The sequence below is a fragment of the Haemaphysalis longicornis genome, unplaced genomic scaffold, assembly GCF_048455015.1.
Source record: "Haemaphysalis longicornis isolate Haplotype H1 unplaced genomic scaffold, Haemaphysalis longicornis Haplotype H1 scaffold_18, whole genome shotgun sequence".
Classification (NCBI taxonomy): Eukaryota; Metazoa; Arthropoda; class Arachnida; order Ixodida; family Ixodidae; genus Haemaphysalis; species Haemaphysalis longicornis.
The window spans coordinates 580,163-606,465 of NW_027526282.1; the positions used below are offsets into that span (position 1 = coordinate 580,163).

At 43.5% G+C, this 26,303-nt stretch overlaps 1 protein-coding gene across 1 annotated transcript in view; it reads left to right on the top strand.

The window, feature by feature from the left end:
- Positions 1-4,178: 4,178 nt before the first annotated feature.
- Positions 4,179-26,303, top strand: part of LOC144166620 (uncharacterized) — a 104,556-nt gene continuing 82,431 nt past the window's right edge. Inside the window, exons 1-2 of the mRNA XM_077696164.1 lie at positions 4,179-4,256; positions 15,299-15,360. Coding sequence (XP_077552290.1) covers positions 4,213-4,256; positions 15,299-15,360 — 106 coding nt within the window. The 5' untranslated portion in view covers positions 4,179-4,212. The remainder of the gene's footprint in view (positions 4,257-15,298; positions 15,361-26,303) is intronic.

Below are 26,303 nucleotides of genomic sequence, written 5' to 3' on the forward strand. Positions count from 1 at the left end.
TTGAACTGTTGAATAACGAATGGTACAAAATTTGGGCTGCAAGACCAATCTCTTGAGCATGCAATACTGGTGTACTTGATTATCTAAAAATAAGGGTAGAGGGATAACCGGTTGTTAGCTCGTCAGGAATAGCGTAACCAGAGCTGGAGTCCGGAATTCAAGCGAACCCCAATTCGCTGTTTTGTTTGGACAGTTAGTGTCATTTAGCCACATATCAACACCAATATAGTTGTATGTAAGCCTGCGTGTGTTCATTACTTAAGAGCCAGGTTGGCCAAAGAGCGCCAAGGCTGTTTGTTGGAGTGATCATTTGGTATTCCGTTACGATTTAAAATAATGGTGACCAGTCTGATACATTTCGCAGTGCATATACGTCGGCGGGATCATAAATGCAATGTAAAGATTGCCACAACGGCATGTGTCAACTACGATACTAAAGGCGAAAATTCTTCGCAGATAAGGCGCTAAGACACAAGAAATGTATCAACTCAACTACTTCAGAAAACCTCTACATAGGAGTACGTCGCCACTTGGGCTTGTCTTCAAGAAAGTTGTCCGGGTGTAAGCAAATCACAGGCGTTGCTAGATGTCTAAAAGCTTGCCTTATTAGGTATCATACGCCCAAGGCATTCTACACAGACGTGGAGCCACACCACGAAGTAAGACTTTTCCAAGTGAAAATATCCACAAACTGTGTTTCTGAATAACGAACATGTCGCACATGTGATTACCAATGTGAGGTGGTGCTTGTCAATAGCAGAATTAAAATATCGTCCAAAAAGCAGATTGCAGCCTATCTAATCATTATTTCTAAAGTTTGAAGTTACCCGTTGTACGAGCAAGTGCCCCGCAGCTGCTGAATGAAAAATGTTCTCTACCTTTTTATAATTGCAATATCTATTGCTACTTTATAGTATTTTCAAAATATCCAACAGTCCACATCCTATAGTACAAAAATAGAATGATTTCATGTGTATCTACGTGAAAGTGTTTTAACATCTCGTATATTGCCTCTTCGCCACCCTGAGTTTTTTACGACAGATGGTATGTGAATGGCAGTTGGAATTCTGACTTGTGCCTTTTTGTTTGGAAAGATTTTTCGTTCACATTTTGTTTGAGTTCTGTAAAGGAGGGAATTTGCTCAGAACCACCACAAAATAATTAGATTGTTGGCAAGGGGTGTCTGCCTCTTCTCTTGTATTCCGCGTTGCAATATTAGCAGGAAAAGTCTACCCTGACGTAGTACAGCTTTCATTCTTCGCCACACCCTGTTTCTGTGTCTTCACATGTGCTGACAGGAAGTTCTGTTACTTGTATTCCTTCTCTACCTGTTGTGCTGCCTAAAAGTGATATCTGAATCAATAGAGGTTACAAGGCTATCAACCTACTTAGCAACCTTTAGGTTCCCCGAAGATATTTCGGTTGTTGCATGCTTTCTTAGATACGTCATTTTACGATGGCTTTGGATTCTTCGCTCTTCCAACGTACATTCCACGCATGGAGGATTTACCAGATCAAAATATACATGTGTTGTTTATTTCAGCCCCTTTATCAGTACGTGAGTGTTCGATGAACGTGCATTATCATTTCCGCGGTGAACTTTACTTTTTTTACAAATCGCTTTTTTGACTGAATACTTGTGCATGCATGAAGGAATTTGAAAGGCTACTTACAGGTTTGAATGGATCCTCAAAGTGCCAGTTCCGATAAATTTTGAAACATATTCTTATTTCGGACTGTACTTGTGTTTATCGATAAACTATTTCTTTCATTCATTCATTCAGAGTACCCCTAAAGGCCCTCTAGGCGAGGGTATTACATAGGGGGGAGGGGGGCAAGACAACATTATACAAAAATACTGACAAAAATACTAAACGCATTATAACCAGAAATTAGTTGCAACGAAGGGAACAAATAATAAATACAAACTACAACCATACCGCGTTGTACAATCGTTAAACAATCAGATAAATTGGGAACATACCTCGCAAGACCTCAAAATTTGCTTGACACTTTGCGCCCATAATATTGGCTGAAAAAGAAAACAATATAACGAAAAAACAAAGAACAGGAAACATAACAAGTGGCAGCGTATGCAGAAATAGCCCGCAGCAAGAGCAAGAGCAACGTATGCAAGCTCCTGCTACAATTTATGCAAGAGGTAAAAACTACGAAAAAAATTCTTGTTAGTGACCGTAGTGTGCAAGAGCTGCAAGAATTTATGGGAATCTTTTTTGGTGGCAACGTCTGTTGGCAAGTCATTCCACTCAACAATGGTGCGCGGTATGAATGATTGTGCGGAACGACGTGAATGACATTGTGGGCGTTTAACTTTATTGGGGTGATCGTGCCGTGGAAAGAGAGCAGACGGGCTTTCAAAAAAACTTTCACGCAGCGACGGGTGGTTATAAAGCTCGTGAAAAAGTGACAAGCGCGCATGTTTCCGGCGCAGGCCAAATCAACTAGATCAGCACGGTTTTTCAAGTTAGTGACGCTGGAAAAGGAAACAGAATCAGAGTAAATTAAGCGAGCATCACGGTTTCGCAATAATAAATTATGAGGGGTTGTATATTTCTGTTCCCAATCACACAGTTCAGGTAATACACAGCAATTCTCTCCAATTCGTTCTTATTACATTGTTGTTTCTGCTTTATTTTTTAAACTTAAGGTTATTTTTTAGATCTAGAAGATTCACCATAACATGTTACCTTACATTATTGGTTTTTGCTTCACGACTTCATTTTAGGCGCAAACAAACCCAGGGATATTTGCACAGCAATAATTATTGTTGAGTTCGCATTTGTGGTTCCACTTAAATTTTCATGTTGATTAGGGGAGTTTTTGTACGGTAAAGGTTGCCTTTTCGATTTCGCAATTAGTACCAGGAAAAAACGCCGCGTACTGCTAACGGAAAGTCTTAAAATTGTAAAAGCCATGTAATATAATTTTCAGCTATATTGATGAATAATGTTTTCCTTTTGCCCCACAGAAAGGTGTTTGATGACCTGTGTTTATTACTGTTTTGTTTTAAATTATAGTCGTAAACATCTTCATCTACTTTGCCTTACAAAAAATGTGCATGCGGTCATCTTTGACTTGAAATTCCCACGAAAACGTTTTTGACTAAAGAAAACGTGCATGCTCCTCCTTTTCACTTCTCCTGTTTACATCTTCGTTCTGCTCAATACTGAACCTTTAAGTGTTTCTCCCACAATATGTGTGAGTTTCTCTCATCTGCGCAACAACTTGTCACAAGGGCCACCTTTGCCCATTTGATAAAACTTAGTCGAACGTTGCCGTAAAGATGAGGGTACAAACGTACGTTAAAGTAGGCCAATTAGCGGCGTTCAGGAGCAGCGAAATTTCCCTTGCGTATGAACTATGGACTTGGTTGAAAGTTTTGGGGTCTAATAATCTTTGAACGCATTCACTATGGTGCCTTTGAAGCCGACGGGTTTGTTGTTGCGTAACCCCTGTATTTGGTTGAAAGCCTTAGTTTAAAAACATATTTAATGCGCGCGTCTGTAGGCTTTTGCTGGGTGTGCATTATACATTTTTAGGACTTTGTACCCCCCAAAATGCCCCTGAAATGTCTTCTACTAAGAACTGTAACGTGCTATGTATTGTGCCTGAAGCAAAAAAAAACGACTTTGTTGGAATGCCTGACCTGTATGAAACCTTAACATTGTGTACACTCGCAAACAGTTGGTGACCTCAAATTCTTTCTACGTAAAAATATTGTGCTGTAATAACTTTTACTCCATAACTAAGTTTGCACGATTTGAGAGCTCTTTTGTCGCAAATAAAACAAGAATTGCATAAGGGAGGTTTTATTGTGTAAGCATGTCCGGGCTCCGCTTCTCTGGTTGGGAAGCAGAATAAGAACCTGATTCTTGAATTATACAAATAGCCCTCAAAGGCAGGCAAACGAATATTTGTTAATTTTTTGTGCAACTGTGCGACAAATTATAAACAATGGTTGTAAGCAGTCTCTTCCCGGAGCCGTTTGAACTGAAATTGATTCTGACATTAAGTAAAATACCTCAACGGCCTTTAAAAAGTGTTGCAGCCGAGTCTTTGACAGAAATATAGACCAAACGTTTCTACGTGCGTGGACTTCTAAAGAACAAAATGCAATTTAAAGGCTCAAACAAACACTCATCAACGTCACGCAGTCGAGCCAGAGCTTAGTATATAAAACGTCGATCAGATATGCCTCTAAACAAAAACACCGCAAAGGACGCAGTGACCGCAAGGTAGGCATTCATATCTTAAAATATTTCTGCACACGATTCATATAGCCATTTGGCATGTTCATATGGTGCAGTTTGCGGACTCGATGATAAACAAAATACAGACAGTAAGGATACCTGAGTGTTTCTAAACACATATGCAGGAAAATCAAAATTAGGGGGACAGGCTTTTTTACAATTAGGCGCCTAAATTTACTTGTAGTTTACTTGTGCATTTACGTTACGTGGCCGGAGGAGGGGCGCACAATTATGTGGTAATTGTTGACGTCCGTGGCCTAATAATCAAATTGTATAATTTACTTTTTAGTGGCTACAGTAAGCATGACTGTTTGTATTAAAACGTTTGACGCAATCGTGTTGATGGGTGGTTTAATTTGGCAGAAATGTTCTAGCAAATTAGTACTCTGAGATATCGAACTCCGAACAGATACGGAACTCGGAGAGACAGTAAAGACAGACTCAAATCTCCTGCCCTTTGTTCTGTGTTTCGATAGTGGTTCCGAGCACTCCAGATTGCGATAACACCAGCCAAGGCTGAAAGGCCGCCCATTATCACTTTTGCCTATTCTTCCACCCCGTTTTTAAAATAAACTACGAACACAACACGCACGTTACTAAAGGGAGGATCTCACGGCCGGTGGTCACTGTCTTGTATGCGCAATCATTGGAACGGCAATTAAACTTCGCTGTTCGATGTCTGGGAGTAGCGTTGCGCTAGAAGAACTATGTCGTATGAAACTGCGTAGAAACACGCTTGCGGTTCATTTTTCAATGCAAACATGCCTGCTTACTGCAGCTATTAAAAAGAGACTCATTAATTTTAGTTAAATTGGCCGCCGACATCAACAGTTACCACCTCATTCTGTGTCCCCCTGGGCGCTTAACCCCCCTGTAAAGGGGGTCTTCACGTACATCTAAGCGCCTAAGTTTTAAAACACCTATCAACTTTACTTTTATCACCCTGTATATTGGCCCAGTATAAACGTTTACACAGTTATTTATACATTACTGTCCACGAGAGGCAGCTATTCGTGTAGTTTAAAAATTACCGTAGATATCTCCATTGTGTACCTCAGATGGAAATTCCCTTAAAATCTTGAACTTTATTTCAGTCACCGTGCTAAGCGTGTGCTATGCATAAGCACGTTCAGAGCCCGCTAGAACAAAATTTGACAACGGTAGTCTTTTTTGTGCGGTCTAAAGGCAGGAACGTTGGTCTGTTTACAATTTGTAACTTGCTTCAGCTGCGCGAGCGAGGAGAAAGAATGCTCGTCTACACTTTAAATAGCTAAAAGCACTCGGACAGCTATAACTGCTTGCATGGATCTTATATCCCACATTCTTGAACGCTAAGACAGCCTCTTAAGTAGTTTGAAACAATATTTTGAGGAAACACGAAGGAAAAACTATGCTTTATGGCACGGTGCCGCAAAAGATAGAGCGAAAAGCAGAGTATAATTAGTAGGTTCACGTTTTTATGCGCAGAGGAAGATGAAAAGACAAGGAGCAAGACCCTGGCTAACATAGTATATGGCTGGTGAGCAGTACAACCCAAAACAACCTGCATTGAATTGAATAAGTCTTCATTGGGATCGACATGGAAGAAGCGAGAAAGATAGAAAAAAAACGGAAAGGTTTTAGAAGAAACGAGAGCGTGTTACGTCCCAGTAGTGGCAGAATGCTATTACGTTCAACGATATTTGCAGCAAAGCAAGCATATTTGCGGCGAGCTTTAAGCGTAGGTACAACGATATTTCGCATGCTTAGAGAATACGTCGGAAAGAAAGAAGCTTGTTTAAAAAGAGCTGTATTAAAGCGATACTTGCCGCCACCTCAAACAATCCACACCACACCAAGTTTGGAGGTGGTAATGCCGTCGTCTTTGCGTCGACATGATTAGCATCCAGTAAACTGTCTGACACACTTGTCACACTGATGAATAACACACATCTTTTTTGCCTTGATGTCTGCGCATCGCTTTTCGAAGGACCTTGCAACACTTTTTTGAACTTTTTTTGAAATCTCAAATGCTTGCACAACGTAGTCACCTAACACAACCATAACTTAGCTTAGAGGCTCGCAACGTACCCCAGGAAAACAAATTACTGCTCTATGCCTATCACATAACTTGGAAACTCGCTCAAAAAAAAATTTGTCTCTTTCCCGGTCTTCACGTTGTTCGACGGCTCGAAATACGTCATTCAGGCCATGCAGAAGCTGTTGGTCTGTTTTTGTTCAGTTGTAGCAATGAACGCTTTTCGATAGCAACTTTTAAAAAGCCGCAAAAACAACGCAGAAATGGAAGGCGTATCTGGTGCGAGGAGCAAGTCACGGAGTGTCGCTCCGTGTTAGCGATAACTATAGCTTTTGCAGTGGTTCCAGAAACGAATAAAAGAGTGAGAGCGCTACCGAAAGTGTTGCAGGGTCCCTTTAAGATCTTTTAACATCAGTGTGGCAGTTTTTGAAGTTTTAAAATTGATGCTTATACTCCCACCGAGTGGCAGCATTGCTCGCATGACTCGTATCTGGTGCTGCTTAGTTGCAAACGCTTGACAGGCAGCTGTACAAAATTGGTGCTTTCTGGCACTAATTGTTTTAGTGAAAACAGTGGATAGTTACAAGAAACTCCAGTCGAACTAGTAGACTTCATTTGAAGTGTGTAAAGTTTTGTGCAAAAGCCTTGTCCCTTTCTTTTTGTAATATTTCGGCGTTCTTATTGTGTCGACACTGATACTAAAAATGTAATGATCTAAAATTTCAACTTACCAAATGAGACTTACCGCATTTAGCCCAAGGGATTAGTTAGTAATGATGACTACGACATCCACAAGCTTACGGCCAGTTCACAAAAATTTGTTTGGCTGCAATTTGGATCATCCACAGAGTCCCATCATCACTCATTTCTCACATTGATTCATGGAATGTCTGTAGCGCCTTTCTTAGTAACACTTAAAATTATACTCCTACATAAATTTGCATAAGAAAAGGTGAGGTAACCCAAAAATGCCACACAAGAAACACGGGGCTGGGTATACGCGCACCTAAACCCTCAACTACCACCAAACCCATGATGCCCGTGGAAGGACTGCAAGTGTATGACGTGCACTACTTGCGTACAAATAATCAACTCAAAGAGAGCCTAAGCGAACCATCGTAATCTTCACCAGACTGCTGAGCTAAGATGTGATGCGGAGGCAATGTGTTGACGGCAACCACAAATGTATTCTTGTCTTAACCTGTGTCGACCTGATGACTGTTGCGTGTCACCTTCAGATTTTGACCTGGTATATATATAGCTATTTTTCCTGTACTTTTACCCTCTTGGCCCTTCACTGGTTTTTACTTCATTGCGCATTTTTTAGTACCCTAGAGATATTATTTATCTTGCCGAGTATAATTACAACCTCTGCGCCTGCATTCACGCACATGTTTCGAAAGCATCTTATTCCTTAGTGTTCCTTAAGATGCGGTACCTTTGAGATGAGCTGACATCGTTTTCAGTTCAGCGAGAACAAAAAATGTATGCAATATTTCGGACAGTATTGGCCTATATATGATTAAGCTAAAGGATATATTGCTTGGGACGTGTACATTAGGTACACACTTTAAAATCGATATTCGCGATGAAGTCGCGCATGACTACAATACATTACGTCCTGTTAAAAAAACCGCGCTTTAAGTCTGTGTCATCCTCATCAGCCAATCTACGCCAACTGCAGGGCCAAGGCCTTTCCCATAGATCTAGAATTACGCCTTTACTGTGCTAACTGCGACCAATTTTTTTCCCCCCGAACTTCTTGATCTCATGTTTCCATCGAACTTTCCGCCGCCTACTGCCACGCTTGCCTTTTCTAGGGATACACTCGGTTAGCCTTAATTACAAACGGTTATTTAGACTTCACATTACATGCTCTGCCGACGCCAATTTCTTCTTAAATTCTACAAATGTGTCCTTAACGTGTTTGTTCCCTGAGCCGCTCTGCTCTCTTCTGGTCCCTTAATGTTACACCTATCATCTTCCTTTCCATCACTTGCTGAGTGCTCCTTAATTTACGTTTAACCCTGTTAGTGAGCCTCCTAGTTTCTGCCGCGTAGATGAGCACCGGTAAGATGCAGCTGCCATATACATTCTTCTTCAGGTACAATGATAGGCTGCCATTTATTATCTGAGAATGCCTGAGGAATGCAGTCCACCCAATTATTATCCTTCTCATTATATCTTCCTCACGGTTTCAGCGGTGCAAGATCAAATAGATAGATCATGTAAAGTTAGAGCCTCCGCCTCAGGTGCCGTAGGACCGTGGTAAGAATGCCGGTGCCTCACTGTTCTGACCAGTTTTAAAAAAAATCCGGCTTATAATGAAATTGCAGCAGGAGGCTTTGGATGCGGCCTAATCCTGGCCACCATTGCCGCCACCGCACTCTTTCACCAGATCAGGAATGGCCACCCTGGTGTAATAATGCCCACAACCGCTCATGAGCACGTCTATTCAGGCGTCCAAACAACGCTAAAGGTTCCATATTTTTTAAAGAAAAATGACAGTTTTAATACTTGCTACGTAGCTGTGAGGTGAACGTCACAAACGTTTTGTGGCGATTTCTGCAGTTGTGTGAGCTCAAAACTGCAAAAAACTTCCAACGAAATTTGATGTTTTCGACTACGTACTTGGTCTTTTTGGAAGTGTTGAATTTATACAACAGTAAAACAGTATTAAGGCTGTTCGGTAGTAGTCAAGACGACAGCAGGAAACGAGCCAGCAGTGATAGATTTGGTTTTGTACTGGGCTTTCAACTGTTGCAATCCGAAAAAAATAATCTGCCTAGTCCATGAAACAGCCACAACGCGTTTATCATCGCCTAGGGAACCGAACCGTAGCAAGTGCTTCATAGCCCAAGGCGTTCCCTGGTTAGATCTTGAACCCCGCCTTAGCGAGAGGGGCTAGTCACACGCCTGTACACCGCCGATTGAGGGAGCGCAAGGACGCAGCGAGTTCATTGGAACATGTTTTTGAAACAACGAGCTTGTACAGGAATACCCTGCAAAACACCCATGTTTGTTATGCTGGGCAAAACGAATTTTTTCTTCATCAAGCAGTGTCAGCCTACCCTGCCAATTTCTCCTATCGAGATACCTGCTTTGCCCTGTGAAGCCTCCCATACATTACAGGTTCACAACTCAATTGCAGGAACGCCCATAGAAAGCAGACGCAGTAGTAACATCAAACTTTGAGGTCTCGTCAAAGTAGTACCGTCAGCGTACAATAGATATGATGTTGCTTGGCACGTCGTAAAGGTGAAACGGAAAGTCCTAGTTTTGCGCCTAAACAGAGGGCATTACACATAATGCCGCATTGGGTTATTAAGCCATCATCTGTACCCATTCTGAAAAATTAGGGCAACGCCGCCTGTATTAACATTGCCTGACGCGTCGCGCGCTTTTCAATGGGAAGGGTAGGGACGCTTAGTTCAGGCACTGATCCGCTATGTGGCGCGTGGCGGCGGACATCTCGCCTTACGTCACTGCTCGCGAGTCGCGAACGCTGCACCCACTTCTACGACGTGAGTCTGTCAGCTTGCCTGTTGGGCTTCAAGGGCCGTTTCGCTTACATCTTAGCCGCGACGGGGCGCTAGTTCTGTGGCGCACTGGGGGATCTCGTTCAACGTGTCGCTCGCGTCATACTTGCTGCATTTTTTCCAAAGATAAAGACGGAGGCGGACATAAATAGTGTAAGAACATACTGATTGTCGGGTAGACGTATAGCTAACAGAAAAATGATATTTTCGGGTGGGGCAGCCATTATTTTACTGATATTTTTCTTTGTGGAGTATTTAGAGACGAAAAAATTGCGTGCACGTTTTTTGTTCAGGTGCTCACTTCTACGATTACTTTCCAATAATATCACGTGCTTGTAAACTTAAGAAAATTATAGGAAACAAAAGGATAAGAAGCTGGGATCCCGCCACGCTGTCCGGGCGCTTCTACAGTACAGTCCTCAATTTTAGAAGTGCGTACCGATCCGGAGTGCGAACAGCGGGGTCAAAACAATACGTAAATGCGGAGGGGATAGAGGTGGGATGCCCCACTCAGAACATCTGAGGGCCTGTGATCCGAGTAGATAAGCGCGCAAAGCCGGCATCAGCCTGCGGCAGCGCAAGGGATTTTGCTTTGTGACAAAGGAAGTTTTATCAGTGCAGTGACAGACCAAGACAGACCGGCATGGTGAAAAACAAGAAGGCGTAGGAGCGCCGCCTCGGGAACGCTAAACAAACTTTCCACTATTTTGCATAGTTTCCGAGAAGCGGCGCTGGCTGGCGGACACGAAAGCACGCTGGAAGGCTACGGAGCGGGGAAGGGTAGGAGAGAGCAACAGGAGAGTGGCTGTTTGGCCATTTTTTGCTCACGCGTTAGGCAATTTTTATACAGGCGGCGTTGATTAGGGTCAATGACACTCTGTTAAGGTGGAGCACCATGGAAGGTGTTTATAAAATGCAGACTACACACGTCATTATGGAGCATAGACACACTTCATTTTGTTATTTGGTAATGGTGCAGAGTATAGTCTTCTTCTAAGCAAACACATGGTTGTCCCTTCCCTCCCCTAGATGATAATTTGATGACAGCCAATATTGCTTTTGGTGTAATAATATTTCTGTATGAATTATATTTGCACGTAAATTAAATTCAGCCCAACGGTGGCGTCCCCTTAGGGCTCACTTGTCAGATACTTTGTTTTGAGATATTTGTAAGGGGTACTGCTGTTTTCTGTAGCCACACCACCCCTGTCGATGCCTATGCATTGAAGCAGGCGAAAATTCTCTAGTGTTCATACATTTACTGTGAACGAGCCCATAAAAACAAGTAAATAAAATGTGAAGGAATGATAGGATTGGCCTGGAGACCAATTCTCCAATATTTCTTTTGGGAGCGTAAGGATAGAACACAAGTTAAATCAGTTTTTTGGTTAACATTAGCGATAAAGTTCGCTTTACCGATGAAGATATGACGACGAACACGGAAAATATATGAAACAGCGGCCATAAAAACCTTCACTGTAAAAATTAGACGGCAGTTATTCTGCTTGAGCATGCATTTATCCATTGGCCCTGTAACATCTCAGAGCTATACATAGGTCCAAGCTTTAGGATTACCGTGCAGTATCAGCTAATATTATCAAAAGATGGTACATATCTACAGGAAAACACGCACCCGCATTGGAGAATTTAAAATTTGATTATCGGTAATGATATATACTATTGCAGCCTGCGTTTCACACACACGGCGCAGTCACTGAGGAATCCTGGGGCATTCACCCATAAATAAATCAGCTGATCAATCAATGAGTGAACCAATCTGTCAACCGATTAAAACATCAATTACTTAGAGTGCAAATATTAGGAAAGTCTCAGACAAAAATCTGTGCTCATAATGTGAAGGGTTTTTGTATTGTGTAATTCCCATTCACTTGTTGCATGCCTACCGAGCAGCACATACCTGGACTAAGGTATTAAACAATGCTTTGCAAAAAGGAATAAATGTTCCTTTCGAATATTTAGTTCATTGATTGACTGTGGCATTTAACGCGCCCACTCTTCTCACGTGGTGAGGAGCGGGAAAGTGTAGGGCTCCGGATGAATTTTGACCACCTGGTGATCTAGAACATGCGCCGAAATCTGGGACACACTGCGGTTCTCGCTTTTCGCTTCCAATAATAAAGCGGCCGGCGCGCACGGAAATCAAACCTGCGTCCACAATATTATTTGGTTCCGCAGCCAGGTTATATGTGTATTTTTACACGGGAGTTCAAGGCATGTCTGACGTTTTGACATGCATGAACCTATTGAAAGGATTACACGATATAACCGGATTTTGTAGAGCTAATCACACCGCTTGTTAAATCAATTTATAGCTAATTTAATGGTTCAGAGATCTTGCGTAGGAGCCTAAAATATATATAATAATGCGGCTAGAGTGTTATTCTTAAACCAAGAAACGTCTCACATGCGCACGAACAACGTTAGGCAATAAGTGGCCAGAGTTGCAATAAACATATTGGCCTAGAACATGTATAAATTACACCTGATAACAGAATGAGAACTTCACAAATAATAGAAATGAATGCGAATTCGCGCAAAAATGTAAAGGGCAGATACATTTTAAGCATGCCAATTTACAATCGGGGAAAATTGAATGTTTTTGTACAGACCAGCTCCTTGAGCATGTTCTTCAGAACTACGGCAGCAATGACAGGGAGCTGTAAAATGGGTTTATCCCGTTAAGAATGCAACAAGCGTCTCTACAACTGTATTTTAAATTTTAAGCATTACGCTACAGGTTGTATTACTGCTTCACCCGTTATGCTTATGTTATTGTTTTGATTTTATCCAAATATTCAGAAGCTGTAGTCGACTGCACAATAATATTTTCAGTTGTCAATGTGGGTAATATGTTGGATTTCTAAAGTGTATGTCTGTATGAAAAATAGCACAAAAGTGACAAATAGCTGATGCGAGGGCCCAGACATTGTTCGTGTCGGGCTTTATTTCAACTAGTGAATTAATATTTTGTGCCTTCTGCCGAGTTAAAGGAGATAATACATATTTGAGTGAGTATTTCCTTTTCATTAGAACTAGTTGGAAGTCAGGGCTTGTCTGTAGTTACTCTTCTTGCTTTTTCTTGTCTGTTTATGCGCTGTGAAGCTCATGGATTACGAACAAGCCGCAAACTCAACCTTTAGAAACCGAAATTGAGAACAGCATGGTCATTACGGCCACGCCTAAGTGACGGTGAAGCGGGCCACAGAGCGCTCGGCCGGAGCAAACCTGCGCGCAACCCTATACGCCCGCAGCAGCCCTAGAATAAACGCGCTGAACGGAGCTATCAGGTTCTCCCGGCTGGTCGGAGGGGCACGCAGCCGTCCGCAATACCAAATTGGCTTCATGACTGTTAACGTTTTTCTGTGCGTAGGCCTAAAACGGCATGCATGCAAAATATAGGTTCCTTTTATTCGGAAAAAAATTATGTTTTTTGGGGCCCCCAGCGCTTGTCCGACAACAAGCGATACTGTATTTGCGGAGAAATTATTCTATTGGGTTAAAGTATTGATTCTCTGCCAAATGGTGTGGTTTCTTTACTTCTGCCATAAAGTCACAAGGGTGGATAATATATGAACTTCCAGTGCGTCATTGGGCGCTGCAGCCTTGGCTGCTGTTGGTCTTCCCAGATGGCGCTACATTTTGAGCGGCGGACCATTGTACTCCATTACTTTGTTTATGGCCGCATTTGCACCTCGCCTGTTTTGCTACAGTAGAAAGTAATCGTTTCGTTAAACATGGCGTAGGCTCGACAAACAGGGTCATGTAAGATAAGTCCACTTACGCCAATCGTCCAGTGTCGCGTAAGGCAACTCCAAAGCGGCGGCCTGGTGTGCAGCTAAAACAAGCATAGTTCGCCCGCTACCAACAGCAGTGCCCATCGGTAGTTTTATGTTTGGTGCATTTTGTAACTTCCATTGTTTACTCCACTGTTCTTACTTGTATTAAATGAATAAGCATTACATTTAGGCTCAAATAGCTCTTCGAGCAGGCTTATAGGCACTACTTCATTTGCGTTTGTTTTTGCCGGCCTCAGTGCACAGCTGGGCATATAACATCATGGGATCTATGGCGGGAAGTGAGCCAGTGGGTCGCAGGGGCATGTTCTTTTTTGCTAAATATATAGCATATTTAAGGGATGTGTGAGTTTTAAAAATGTGTCAATGTGATTCTAACGAGCAATCTTTGGAATGAACCGAGCTTGTGTTTTGTATGCATTGCCCATTTAAGGGGGGACAAATCACATTAGCAGAGGACGGGTATCCAGCCAGATCACGAGTGAATTTACGACTAAGGAATATAAACTACACAAATCATTAAGAGTGAGATATCGCTAATATCAGTATGGTAACGCGCATCTGTAAATACCTTTAAACATGGAGCACGGTGTAAGAATATAAAGGTGTTGACATCGGCCGGATGCCGCGACGGGGGACGCGACCAGATCGTGTTCGCACTCTAGTACATGCGCCGACCGCAGCGCCGCAGGGGCGCTACGAGTGAGGGGCCAGCCATCGCTTGCGGAGTGGCGACCGTAGCTACAGTGGATACGCGGTAGCTTGTTTTTTGTGTCGTTCAAGCTGTTTTTCGGTGTTTTCTGCGGCCAGAGTTAATTACGAGGAAGAGACAAGGTTTCAGCTTCCATGTTGTTGTGGCACCACGCGCCGCCTTATTTTCTTCGGTTCGGGCCAGCCGCAATGATAGTTGTCCAAGCTCACGCGGTTGGGCGGGCCTACGCAGTGCGCGCTTGTCGTGGCCTGTGTGCTTGGTTGCTGTGACGTGTTGTGTCGTTCGGGGCCCGCAAATTGACTAGACGCAGTTATGGGTAAAACGTGCTTTCTACACAGCTGCAGATAGGGCTACCAGATTTGTCCGAATCATGTGTCACTTTTTAGACCTCCGTCCAAGCCTGCACAACTTGAACCTTGGCGCTGGGCGATCCCGAGATCAGATAAGACATCGAAACCAAGTGACTGCGTCTGTGCGAAGGATTTTCCTAATCATGTACTATCAATATCGCACTACACCGAGTTCGATTGCAATGTGTTTTCCGATGGAAAGTCTCTCAGAAAGGCAACTTAGTGCATTGTGTTACCTCTAAACAGAAAGGCGATTTGTAGGTATAAATGTGTTATACGGAATGGTTATTGTGGCTTCAGTGGAACAAAAATACAATTTTTAGTCTAATGCTGAATATGCACATCGGCAATATTGGATGGCAAAATGAAAGCTCCAAATTAGGACCACATAGGATTCTTCGTATCCCAGGGGACACCGGCACTTTTCGCCATACAGCACACGCTCCGTTCTATACGTACATCTCTCCGTCATTGTCTTTTTCGTTGCGGGTTCATTCAATGGCGTGATAGTACTGCAGAAATTTCACATACGATTTACAACATGTTATGAATAATTCCGACATTGTGTTCTTATAAGGGCGTTTTTTTTTACAGTACTCTACAGCTGAGAGCCGGACATGAAATATCAAGCAGTATTGTGCTTGCTTATAATAACGGTAAGAGCTCATTTCGCACAACGAACATATCTACTTGTAGAGTTTATATATTCTCCGCGGACACGTCATGATTGCAAAACGCAAGGAGCCTAAGCTGGTGAATACACATATATGTACGTTTACATGTTTTATTTTTTGTAAGTAATAGAAGTGTGTGTGGATATATCATCGGTAAGTCCGCGCAGGCTGCGCGCCTTCCAGGGCTTCGTCGGTATCGGAGGCTCTGATTACACAGCTACGCGTCATTGCGTATCGTGACATGGCCCCCTGGTTGCAAGCCAGAGTAATATTCGAGGCAGCAGTAGGCAGAAAATCGTGGCGCGGACTAAAGAGGAAATGAGCATACACATCCAAGTCCTAGCCGCCACGGATGGTCGTGGTTGTCAGGGTTGGCACTGGCCCGAAAAAGCAGGTCCCACTGAGGTCACGAAGACGCGTCTAAAGGTCCTCTGAGACATGTCGATGATCTGGGTGGAGAACGGCGTTGGCTTGACGTCAGGTGGCGGCTGGTCAGGGCACCTGCTCTCGGCGGGTCATGGGCAGGGGACACAGGGTTGGGGAGTGGACACGTCCATGGCTTACCGCAGGTGGGGCGGGCTGACGCCATCGAAGACTCAGGATGAGACCGTTGCATGGGGGCCGGGACGAGGATGACACCTCCAACAAAATTGTTACGCGGCGGCCGGACAGATATGAGACGAAAAATGATGGCGAGGAGCGATCTATTTACGCTATGTTCATGGCTGCCATTATAGAAAATCCGCACATGCTCCGCGCCTCACAGATCTTCGTTGTCGTCTCCTAGTACTATATATATATATATATATATATATATATATATATATATATATATATATATATATATATATATATATTGTAGAACAGAGACGTACGGGACGAGGGATTCCGTAAGGACACATATCAAAGTTGCAGTCCTTATTGCAGGTGCTGTTTGGCGTTTTAACAGTGTTTTATAGTGCCGAATGAGGTATGATTGCATTTTTTTTTGTTTTTGCAGGAATAAATAATTGCAAATTCAAGTCGAGAAAAAATGCGCCGTTTTTCCAGAAGCGGGAATCGAACCCACAACCTCCGCATAACGCGTACGGTGCTCTACCATTGAGCTAGTTCCGCGGCGACTCCCTTCTCGACTATACGGCGGGGTTTTGTATTTACGACTGCTCAGAGCCCGGTCAACTAGCGCCGCCCCTCGACCACAGCGGGAAGACGTAGAACGTCTTTTTCCCAGCGGCCGCACGTAAGACGTGGTCGGAAGTCAGGGATAGCAAAAGGCATTTCAGACTGCTGAAGCCAGAACCCTCGTAATGCATTTTGCAGAACAGAGACGTACGGGACGAGGGATTCCGTAAGGACACATATCAAAGTTGCAGTCCTTATTGCCAGTGCTGTTTGGCGTTTTAACAGTGTTTTATAGTGCCGAATGAGGTATGATTGAGGTATGACCGGGCTCTGAGCAGTCGTAAATACAAAACCCCGCCGTATAGTCGAGAAGGGAGTCGCCGCAGAACTAGCTCAATGGTAGAACACCGCACGCGTTATGTGGAGGTTGTGGGTTCGATTCCCGCTTCCGGAAAAAACGGCGCATTTTTTCTCGACTTGAATTTTCAACTATTTATTCCTGCAAAAACAAAAAAAATGCAATCACACCTCATTAGAACTTTGAAGATGGTAGAGAACACAAGAGAAGAAAAACTTCGAACAAGGTAAAAGCACGATTGTGGCCTACGTTTCAGCAAAGAGAACTTGGTTTCCTCAGGGCAAGTTCTCAGGGCTTTCCTCAGGAAAGCAAGTTCTCTTTGCTGAAACGTAGGCCACAATCGTGCTTTTACCTTGTTCGAAGTTTTTCTTCTCTTATATATATATATATATATATATATATATACACGGAAACAAACAGAAACTCAGAGACCACCAAAACATAAGGTAAGAAAAGACAGAGACACGCGAGAAAAATACTTAAAAAATAAAGTTTCCTGCCGTTTCATTCCGAATACTTCCTTTCTTCAGAGTACACGATAACCTAGTTCAGTGATATTCACACCAAATGTAGCAAGGGAGAGGGTAGACCAAAGAAATGGAGCATCTTCATACAATCGCCTCACGCTTGAAGGGCAGCGAGAATTTAGAAAAATGAAGAGGGGAAGAAAATCAAATTCACGTGGTTCAAACATGAGAGGGGAGGAAGTGTAGAAAAAAGAACAATCATCTCAGAAAAGTTACTTGCTAGTTTCAGCATCCGGCGGCAATAGGGGGCACTAGAGTAGTCAAAAGAAGACATGTAAATACACGCATGTAACGCACATGTGACCATACGCATCCATTCTAACATCTTAGGAGTCACGTGATTGAAACATGAAAGAGTATATACTCGGCTTGTGGTGGTGGAAGGTAAGGAAAGCGGTGACAAAGGCAGTCAGACACTAGGTTTCTCGTGGAAGTGAACGTACAGTTATATACAAAGAGCAGCAGGAAAAAAGTTTTTTTATTGCTACTGTCAAGCGCGCCCGCGGATAAGCAGGTCAGAAAGAGAAAGAAAACTGTAGACGGACGGATGCACGTATATTACCCGCATCTGCAACTGTTACAGAAACGTCAGTAAAGTGAATTTTTAACGTTTTTTCGTGTGTCTGCCTTAAATTACCTTAAGCTCACACACACGCACACACAAATATATATATTTGTATATGCATGCATGCATACATACATACATACATACATACATACATACATACATAGATACATACATACATACTACATACCTATATACATACATACATACATACATACATACATACATACATACATACATACATACATACATACATACATACATACATACATACATACATACATACATAGTACGCAACCGGCGGGGCTGTGCTCGAGTCAACTTTCTTGTGTATTCATGTTAAGGTAATTTTTTCTTGCCCCAGCACCTCCGATAGCGCATGAAGTTATCGCACCTGACCGTATTCTGGAAATCCTGGGGTGGGATATTACCGGGCGGACATGTTCTTTACACTTTTTTTCGAACTTTCCAACCTTTCAAAAATATTTCCGTTTCGAAAGGAATAGATGACCTACGACATTTTCCCATTTGCCTTGCTTGGCTTTTTTGACTGCCTGCCCTAGCCTCTTATTCCTCTTTCTGAATCCCATTATGCAGAACGTTCTCGAATGTGGGTGTTCTGGTGCCTTAGTAGCTTAAAAAGTCTCAACGCCAGTCGACCGCTCCCGAGATGTCGTGGACACTAGAGTCACGGCACAAGGGTCCAAAACAAGGCCCCCTTCATCCCTAGCAGGCGACGTGGCGCTGGATACCACCCAAAGCGCAGGATAAATTGACCTTGACAAATATACCCAAAACAGTGGAGGGTGCGCAGACCCACCGGTAGTGTAGTGGCTATCGCACCCTGAGCTGTTTTCTGGATGTCGTGGGTTTGAATTCTAGCGTGCGGGCATGCTTTTCTCCTCTTTCCATTTTAAAACCTTTAACAAACTATGTCTCTTTCAATATTAATAAATTACCTGCGAAACTGTCCCCTTTGCCTTCCTTGCCGTTGTTGGCTGTGTATCCTTATTGCTGTCTTCGTTTAACGAGCCCTTCATTTCCCATTCTGCTTCCTCTCTCTCGCTCTCTCTCCCTCTTTTATTAGCTGGTGCCAAGCACGAGTGGAACAAGACAGTTAAACATTTGAAATTATAACAGGAAACCATCCCAAGCATTTTATCTCAAAAAGTTATTTATCCCTAGCAAATACCCTGATTTATATCCGGGGTTTTTAACTTGGCGTCGTGCGCACTTCCCTGCCTTTAGATAATTCTAGTGCTGGGCCTTATAAAGATTATAGGTGCTGCTGAGGTATGTTTTCCGTGGTGTTTATCTCTATTGTATCATAACTTTAAAACTGGTGAAAACACCCAGATGATTAAAAAATGTCACCGTAAATGTGCTTAATTTATATAATAACCATGTTTTTTTTTCTTTAGGTTGGTCTAAGACCAGGTAAGCGGATTTTTGTGGTTGCTAATGTTTTGGTACTTATATTCTGCAAAGCCAGTGCATTTATTGCTGGATAACACTACAGACGTGATTTTAATAACGCGAAGTCATTATAGGCGATTCTTTGAGTAATGCGGCCAAGTATATAAAAATAGGGGTGTGCGAAGATCAAATTTTTCGAATACGAATCGAATACGAATATCTAGCTTTGAATGTCGAATAGAATATCGAATAATTAATGGGGGCCGTGGCTTTTGAAAACAGCTGTTTTATTTCTTTGTGGATTTTGATAAAACTAAGCAAAGCAGCTGGGAATGGTTGTGTGATAACAAAGTAAAAATTTCATATTATTATTTCACAAACTTTATATATAAAATTTCCCTTCTCGTCACCTTGTGGCAAGCTTGAGTGGCCTATAAAGCCTAATAGAAAACTTGTTCGAAGTGCTTTGCATTCCCAAATGAAAGCCGGAGCACGTAAGAGTCTTAGACTTTCTTTATTAGAACACACTTTTTTTTTTGTTTTCAGTTTTTTAGAGGTGAACGATTAACGGGCGTATAGACACTGAACAGCTATTTTCATACAAAATTCAAAAAACGTAAACCTGAAAATAATAGAGTCTCACGACCTGAACTGTTCATCAAGGTATGTAACGCGAAGAAAGGAATAAAAAATTACTGTAACAAGAGCCGTAGGTGGCAAGAAAAACAGTTTTGGAAAAACTACTTCCGAATTTGCAACACAGATATCATTCAAACGTCGCTAGGGTTGTATCCTTTATAACACGTAAAACTGAGTTTTGACTTCTTTTATGCTTTATAACCTTCTTTGGAGCAGCAGCTCACGTGCAGGTGTTCATTGCCAAAGGTTTATATAACGCAAGGATATAAATGAGCTACTTGGAAAATTGGCCTGCGAAGGTTGGCATTCGAAGGTTGGCCTAACTCTAACTTCAATACATATTTTTTTTCATGTTTCAATACATGTTTCAATAAATGTTTTCAATAAATGTTTTAGTACTCCTGAATTTCAGGGCATCCAATATTCCTCGTAGCGCAGCCAATATGCACAAACTATAGATGTATGCATTGGAATTAATTTCCCGAAAAATTCAATTGGTTAAATTGAATGACAGTAAGGTACATTTTTAGCGCCGTCAACACGTCTTTATTCCCAACTCAGACCTGCTTGCATGATTTTTTGAAGTTCACAGGAAACGTTGAGAAAAAGCGATTTGGCTCTCCCGCATCGTGGCGATAGTACACCGCAACACGTCATGATTTGTGTATTCCTGACATGGCCCATCAGGTCGCTCTTAATATTAAATCTAACGTCACAGGCATTAATTACAACTATACTGGCGCTCAATCGTACCCGGTGGCGCAGTCAGCTGATATTTCAATGCGCAGTGGCTACGCCGTGCGCGTCGCAGCTTTTGACGCGTCTGTCGCTTCTTTCCCAAAGCTAGCGAGCCTACTGCCAAACATACCAATAACTCCAATAAGGAAGTGTGTAAACATCGCAAATCCGACGAAAACTTCACTTCGCGAACCGCTATCAAGAGCGCGCACCACGTGTTTCACCCGCCAGGGTAAAGTCACGCGCAGCACGAAGCGTTCGATGACCTCCACCTTTCGAGCCACGCAACTTCCCGTAATCTGGCTTTTGATCTCAGGCATTCCCATCGCGATAATGTCCCTTTTGAATACCAAAGTAGATAAAGTGACTGAACAAAAGCTTAGCCCAGTGAAGCAACGCAAACGACTGAGAAACGCCCACTACGCAGTTAAATCGGCCGCCATCTTGCATTGCCGCAGCGACGCCCAATCTGGAAGGCGGTTTTAACGCCCGCCGACTGGAGGGCCAACCGCGCTTCAGCATCTATTGCTGGCTTCGTTTGTGCGTCTTTGTTTTTCTGTCGATAGTGCGTTTGTTAGTGCACGACGATAAAATAGTTGGCCAGGACCGGAAAGAGGATCGCTCGGCCGATCCAATGGCACCAAAATGGCCGCTCCCGTTGGAACCGTTGCGGAGATAGAGCGCTCCGAAAATTGCCGTTTTGTTCGCAGTTTTGCGCTGAGATTTTGTCACCCCGGCTGACAAAAGTTTTTGTGCCACTTTGCGACAGTTTTTGGCGCCATAACATTGCAAACTCACGGGATAGAAAACTTAGAACCCGAAGACGTTGCTTTTAAAAAGCGATGTTTTGGTCATTTTTCAGAAGTCGAAAGCCACGTCCCCCCTTGAACAAAACAACCCAAATATGCGATAATCGCCGATTATTCGAACCGGTTCGAATATTCGAAATCTCTCGAACAGATACTTTTCAAAGCGAATACGAATATAGCATGTTTATTATTCGAGTAATATTCGAAATTTTCTAATATTCGCACACCCCTAATAAAAAAACATGGACCACAGGGAGTTTCGAGCCATAGTGGCCACGAATCAGAAATAAGTAAACGAATGTATTGAATTAGCAACACCGGAGTATTGGTAGCTAGGAAGCAGTCGCAGAAGCTTGCATATGGCGGCACATTCGCGAGGAGTCAAAGATCTGTCTACGAAATTTTCGCGCACTCACTCTTGCTGTGTTAGCTGGGGAGGAATGTCCAAGCCTGCCGCATGGCGTTTGTACCTTTTTTAATGGGGTAAATGCTGTTTCTTTCTGTACGACTCACCCTCTGAGCGCCGCCTCGAAGGATTTACCTCTACTATAACACGAGCACTTGCTCACCAAAAATCCATTGAAAGCTTACGGGGCATCACGTCTTTTATGCCGAAAGCCTTAGGTGCCCGATTCAGCAAGAAAAGAGAGGTTGTTGCCGCTGTTAGTGAAGTAGGTGTTGGGCTACAAAGAAAATGACCACCGCTGTGAAAAGTAGATAAGAACCCACCTGTGATTCGGCGGGATTTCAAAACCTTGTCTCCGCAGTAGTGTCCCAATGCAATACTTCTGCGTTATATTGGCACGCTGCCAGTGTAGAACAAAACGTGTTGCTGGTCTTTTAAGTCTTAGCGCACACTCACTTGGGTGATTGGAGAGGAATGAGGAGGGTTTAGGGACTAATATTTACTAAATATTGACGAGATTATGAATTGCAAACCAAAAACGTTTTAAAATAGTGTGTACACCATAACCCCTGGACATGATGGCAAAAAGAAGAACGGGTGCACCAGCGCTCTTCAGGAACCTTTTGCGGATGTTGCAGCGGGTGCAATTGTGCTTGCTTACGTAGTTTACACCGTCAGACGACGAAATAGGTGTCTCCAAAAGTTTGCGCTCAAGGCGGTCAAGTGACGCAAGTGCCTTCATCAATTTGTTTGGGATATTCTTTTTCGCAGTCTAGCAAAATTACGCAACTAGTATGGACGATACAGAAATAATAATGGTGATGTAGTTGGTGATGATGATAATGATGATGATTGCTATTGATCTCCCCTTTGAAGCGGGGGGATGACATGTCATCTTACCAAAAAGTACTAATATAATCATGTTTTACACTCTTGGTTTAATACTAGCGCTGCTTCGGGCAGGCACTAAAGCTTGTTAGACCCGTAATACTTTCTTCCCTGTTACAGGTGGTAACTGTCCCAGGCAATATTCCCCTCTCTGCTTTTCGCCCACCAGCATTCTAATCTTCTTTTCGTCCCCTCGACAGCCTCAAAGTTAACTTCCTCTGTGATACCCTTAAATCCTAGGGCTTCTGAAAGACCAATATTCCCTTCATGTAGATTTGGATGGATACTCTCACATTCTAACACTATGTGCTGCAAAGTTTCTGTTTCTTTTCCGCAGATCACACATACCCCATAATTTTGTGAATACTTCCCCTCAAAACTCTTAGTTCACAGGCAACCTGCTCTAGCCTCAAAAAGGAAAGCAATGCCCTGGGAATTATCGTAGAAATTTTCCTTTCTGATGTTCAATTTCTAAGCCCTGTACATTTCTAACGACGTTTTACCTTCTATTTTTTCTCTCCATTTAATCGTTTCAATCTGCCTTGCCTCTTTTTTGGTTACCTTGGCTGTTTTGGAATCTCCACTGTTCTTTCCGTATTTCATCGTTAGCCTTCTAGTCCTTCTTAACCACTGCGTGTCCGCGCTTTTCAAGTATAGGTACCTAAAAACCTTAGCTGCCCACCTTCGTTGATCCATTGCCCTCAACCTCATCTCAAAGCATATTTTACTCTGAGCTTCTCTAACTTCAAACGACGCCCAGCCCATATCTCCCTGAACTGCTTCGTTAGTTGTTTTTCCATGCGCGCCTAAGGCCAAACGTCCTACCGTTCTCTGGTTTACTTCAAGGCCTGATAGAACGTCTGATTTACGCAGAGTACAGCATTCGCAAACGTGAGACCCGGAACCAATACTCCTTTCCACATTCCTCTTACTACTTCATATTATTATTCTCCAATTAATATTATTATTATTAGTATGAGTATATAGTATTATTCTCCAATCGCGTTTATTTATTTTTTCAGGACTCAAAAGTGAGTCTTGTTTCTGGCACACAGATCTATACTACAGTTAAAAACAGTAGAAGGGTAACCACACCCGCAGAAGGCAAGGACTGAGAAGGCCAAAGCTAAAAGGGTTCCATATGTTAACACTACCAAAAGCAGTACAATCGATTCACAAAAAAGCATAAAGGGGAAGCTGTGCTTAATTTCTGACCCAAAGGCCCTTAAGGGTAACCTATAAAAGTGATACAGAGCACTCTGGCTCAATGAAAGAAAAGAATCGGTTGTTCAACTCAAGTTGCTGACTTCAGCTATTGTACTAGACTGCAACATAAATCCAACATTCGGATAAGTCTGTGTGGTAACTATGAAGGAACAATTGATATTTCGTCGGGGCACATGTGAGAGGAAGAATATATTGGTCAGAAATGCCTTTTACCATTGCATAGTAGAAACATCCCTATACACAAAGCGCATAGATCCGAGAATCATAGCCTTGACAAATAAAAAGGCTCGTTGTCCGAAAAAATGTGGCCAGCATTGAATTTAATTCATAGTGCAAATTTAAATCGCAACAAATTTAGACAAAAGACGATTGACACAAGAACAAGCGCTTGTCCTTGAGTCATTGGTCTTTTGCCTAATTTGTTGCGCTTTAAATTTGCACTATGGAGTACCAACTAGCTCGAACCCTCGCGTTAAGTTGAAGTCAATTGCCCAGTCATGGAATTGCGAACTGCGCGGTAGCGTATATCACTGTACAAGCTTCTGGGCAAAATGTGAAAATGAGTCATTCTGCAAACTAGCGTTTCGAAGTGCTCCCAGTGCAGGCGTTAAAGTCGCCGCAGAGGATTGCTCTTTTTACAAATGAGAGAAACAGCCAGGGAATCACTGTGTGTTTTAAACTGAAACTTACGGCTGGGGTGGTAAGAAGCTGTGAGGAGTAATGTTTCGATATAAAATATTGAATTAAAGCAATAGTTAGCATCTGTGCGGGTAGGCTTGATTGGTTCGGATACCTGCGGTGCGCAGTTAGATCGTACGGATTTAACGGCGCAGTTACGTCATACGGTTTCAGTTCATTTAACGGTATGGACTGAAATTTTTAAAGGAATGTTCCATTTGGCGCGTGCGCGTACTAGAAGTATAATTCTTGCAAACCTGGCTATATTTAACAGGCGGTGAGGTTACAAAGTGCAAAATGCAAGGGCAGGGCGCACGCAGTCTCATACATCGCTCGTTGCTTCTCGTCTGTGTTTTTACGCGGCACCGCGGGGGAAGTCGGCCACCCCTCCGTGCTCCGCTTAGTTTAGTGCGGGCCTGCATTTACACAAAGCTAACTAACATGGGTATGGTGGTTCATCGCTGTATATTTGTAAGGTGGTAGTGCAGCGTGTGGCCCAGCGCAAAAACCGAGACCATACACTGGAAGGCCGTCACCTCGTCTCGGGAACTATCCTGGGCCCAGTATAAGGGTCCGAAAATGACGGGTCGTTGGGGGGCGTGTACTGCCGAATGAATACGGTCCCTAAAGATCGTGTAGGGAGATGTTTTGTTTAACTAGGGCAATATTATCTGGCAACTTCGGCACGCTGCCGGCAACCTCCCGCTGAGGCAGGGTCACTCGCAACGCCGCTCGTCGCGGTATGTACCTATTCGAAGCTCAACCACTGCGGTGTGGTAGCGTAGCGCTGCATATACAGGGACGGACGTGCGCCGCATGGCCCGGCACACAAGCCACCATCCCGCGATATACTGCCGTGGAGGCTGTGGCACCATCTCATTTGTCTGCGCAACTGGGTTGGTGGGGTCCGGTGCACGAGTCGAGAGCGCACACTGAACGGCAGTCGAGGCGGGGGCGCCATCTGTCGTCCTAGCGGAGTACCGTCACCTGGTGTGACGAGCATCAAAGCACATTTCAAGCCCCTTAGGAAGCCCGGTGTTAATAGAGAGTTTTAGCACGGGGCTACCGTATGCTACGCTAGTGTCAGCGGGTATCGGGACCAGACTGGGCATGGGCGCATTCATTAAAATGAGCGGTGGCCCGCCTTGCCATTCCCGTGCACTTGTTCCGCTGAGGTGCGCTCATGATCGCTGTGCCTGCGTGCGCGGGCGCCGTCAGGTCGCAGTTCATGCACCACTAGCGTACCGTATACGCTAGCAGCAATGCTAAAACTATGCAATATATTGGCGAGCGCAATCATTCTGGCAAAGTTACCTGATAGCCGGTGCACCCGCCGCGGTGGCTCAGTCGCTAAGGCGTTGCGCTGCTGAGCACGAGGTCGCGGGTTCGATTCCCGGCCGCGGCGGCCGCTTTTCTGATGGAGGCGAAAAGCAAAAACGCCCGTGTGTACGAGATTTCGGCGCACGTTAAAGATCCCCAGGTGGTCAAAATTAATCCGGAGCCCTCCACTACGGCGCGCCTCATCGCCTGCGTTGCGTCGGCGCGTTAAACC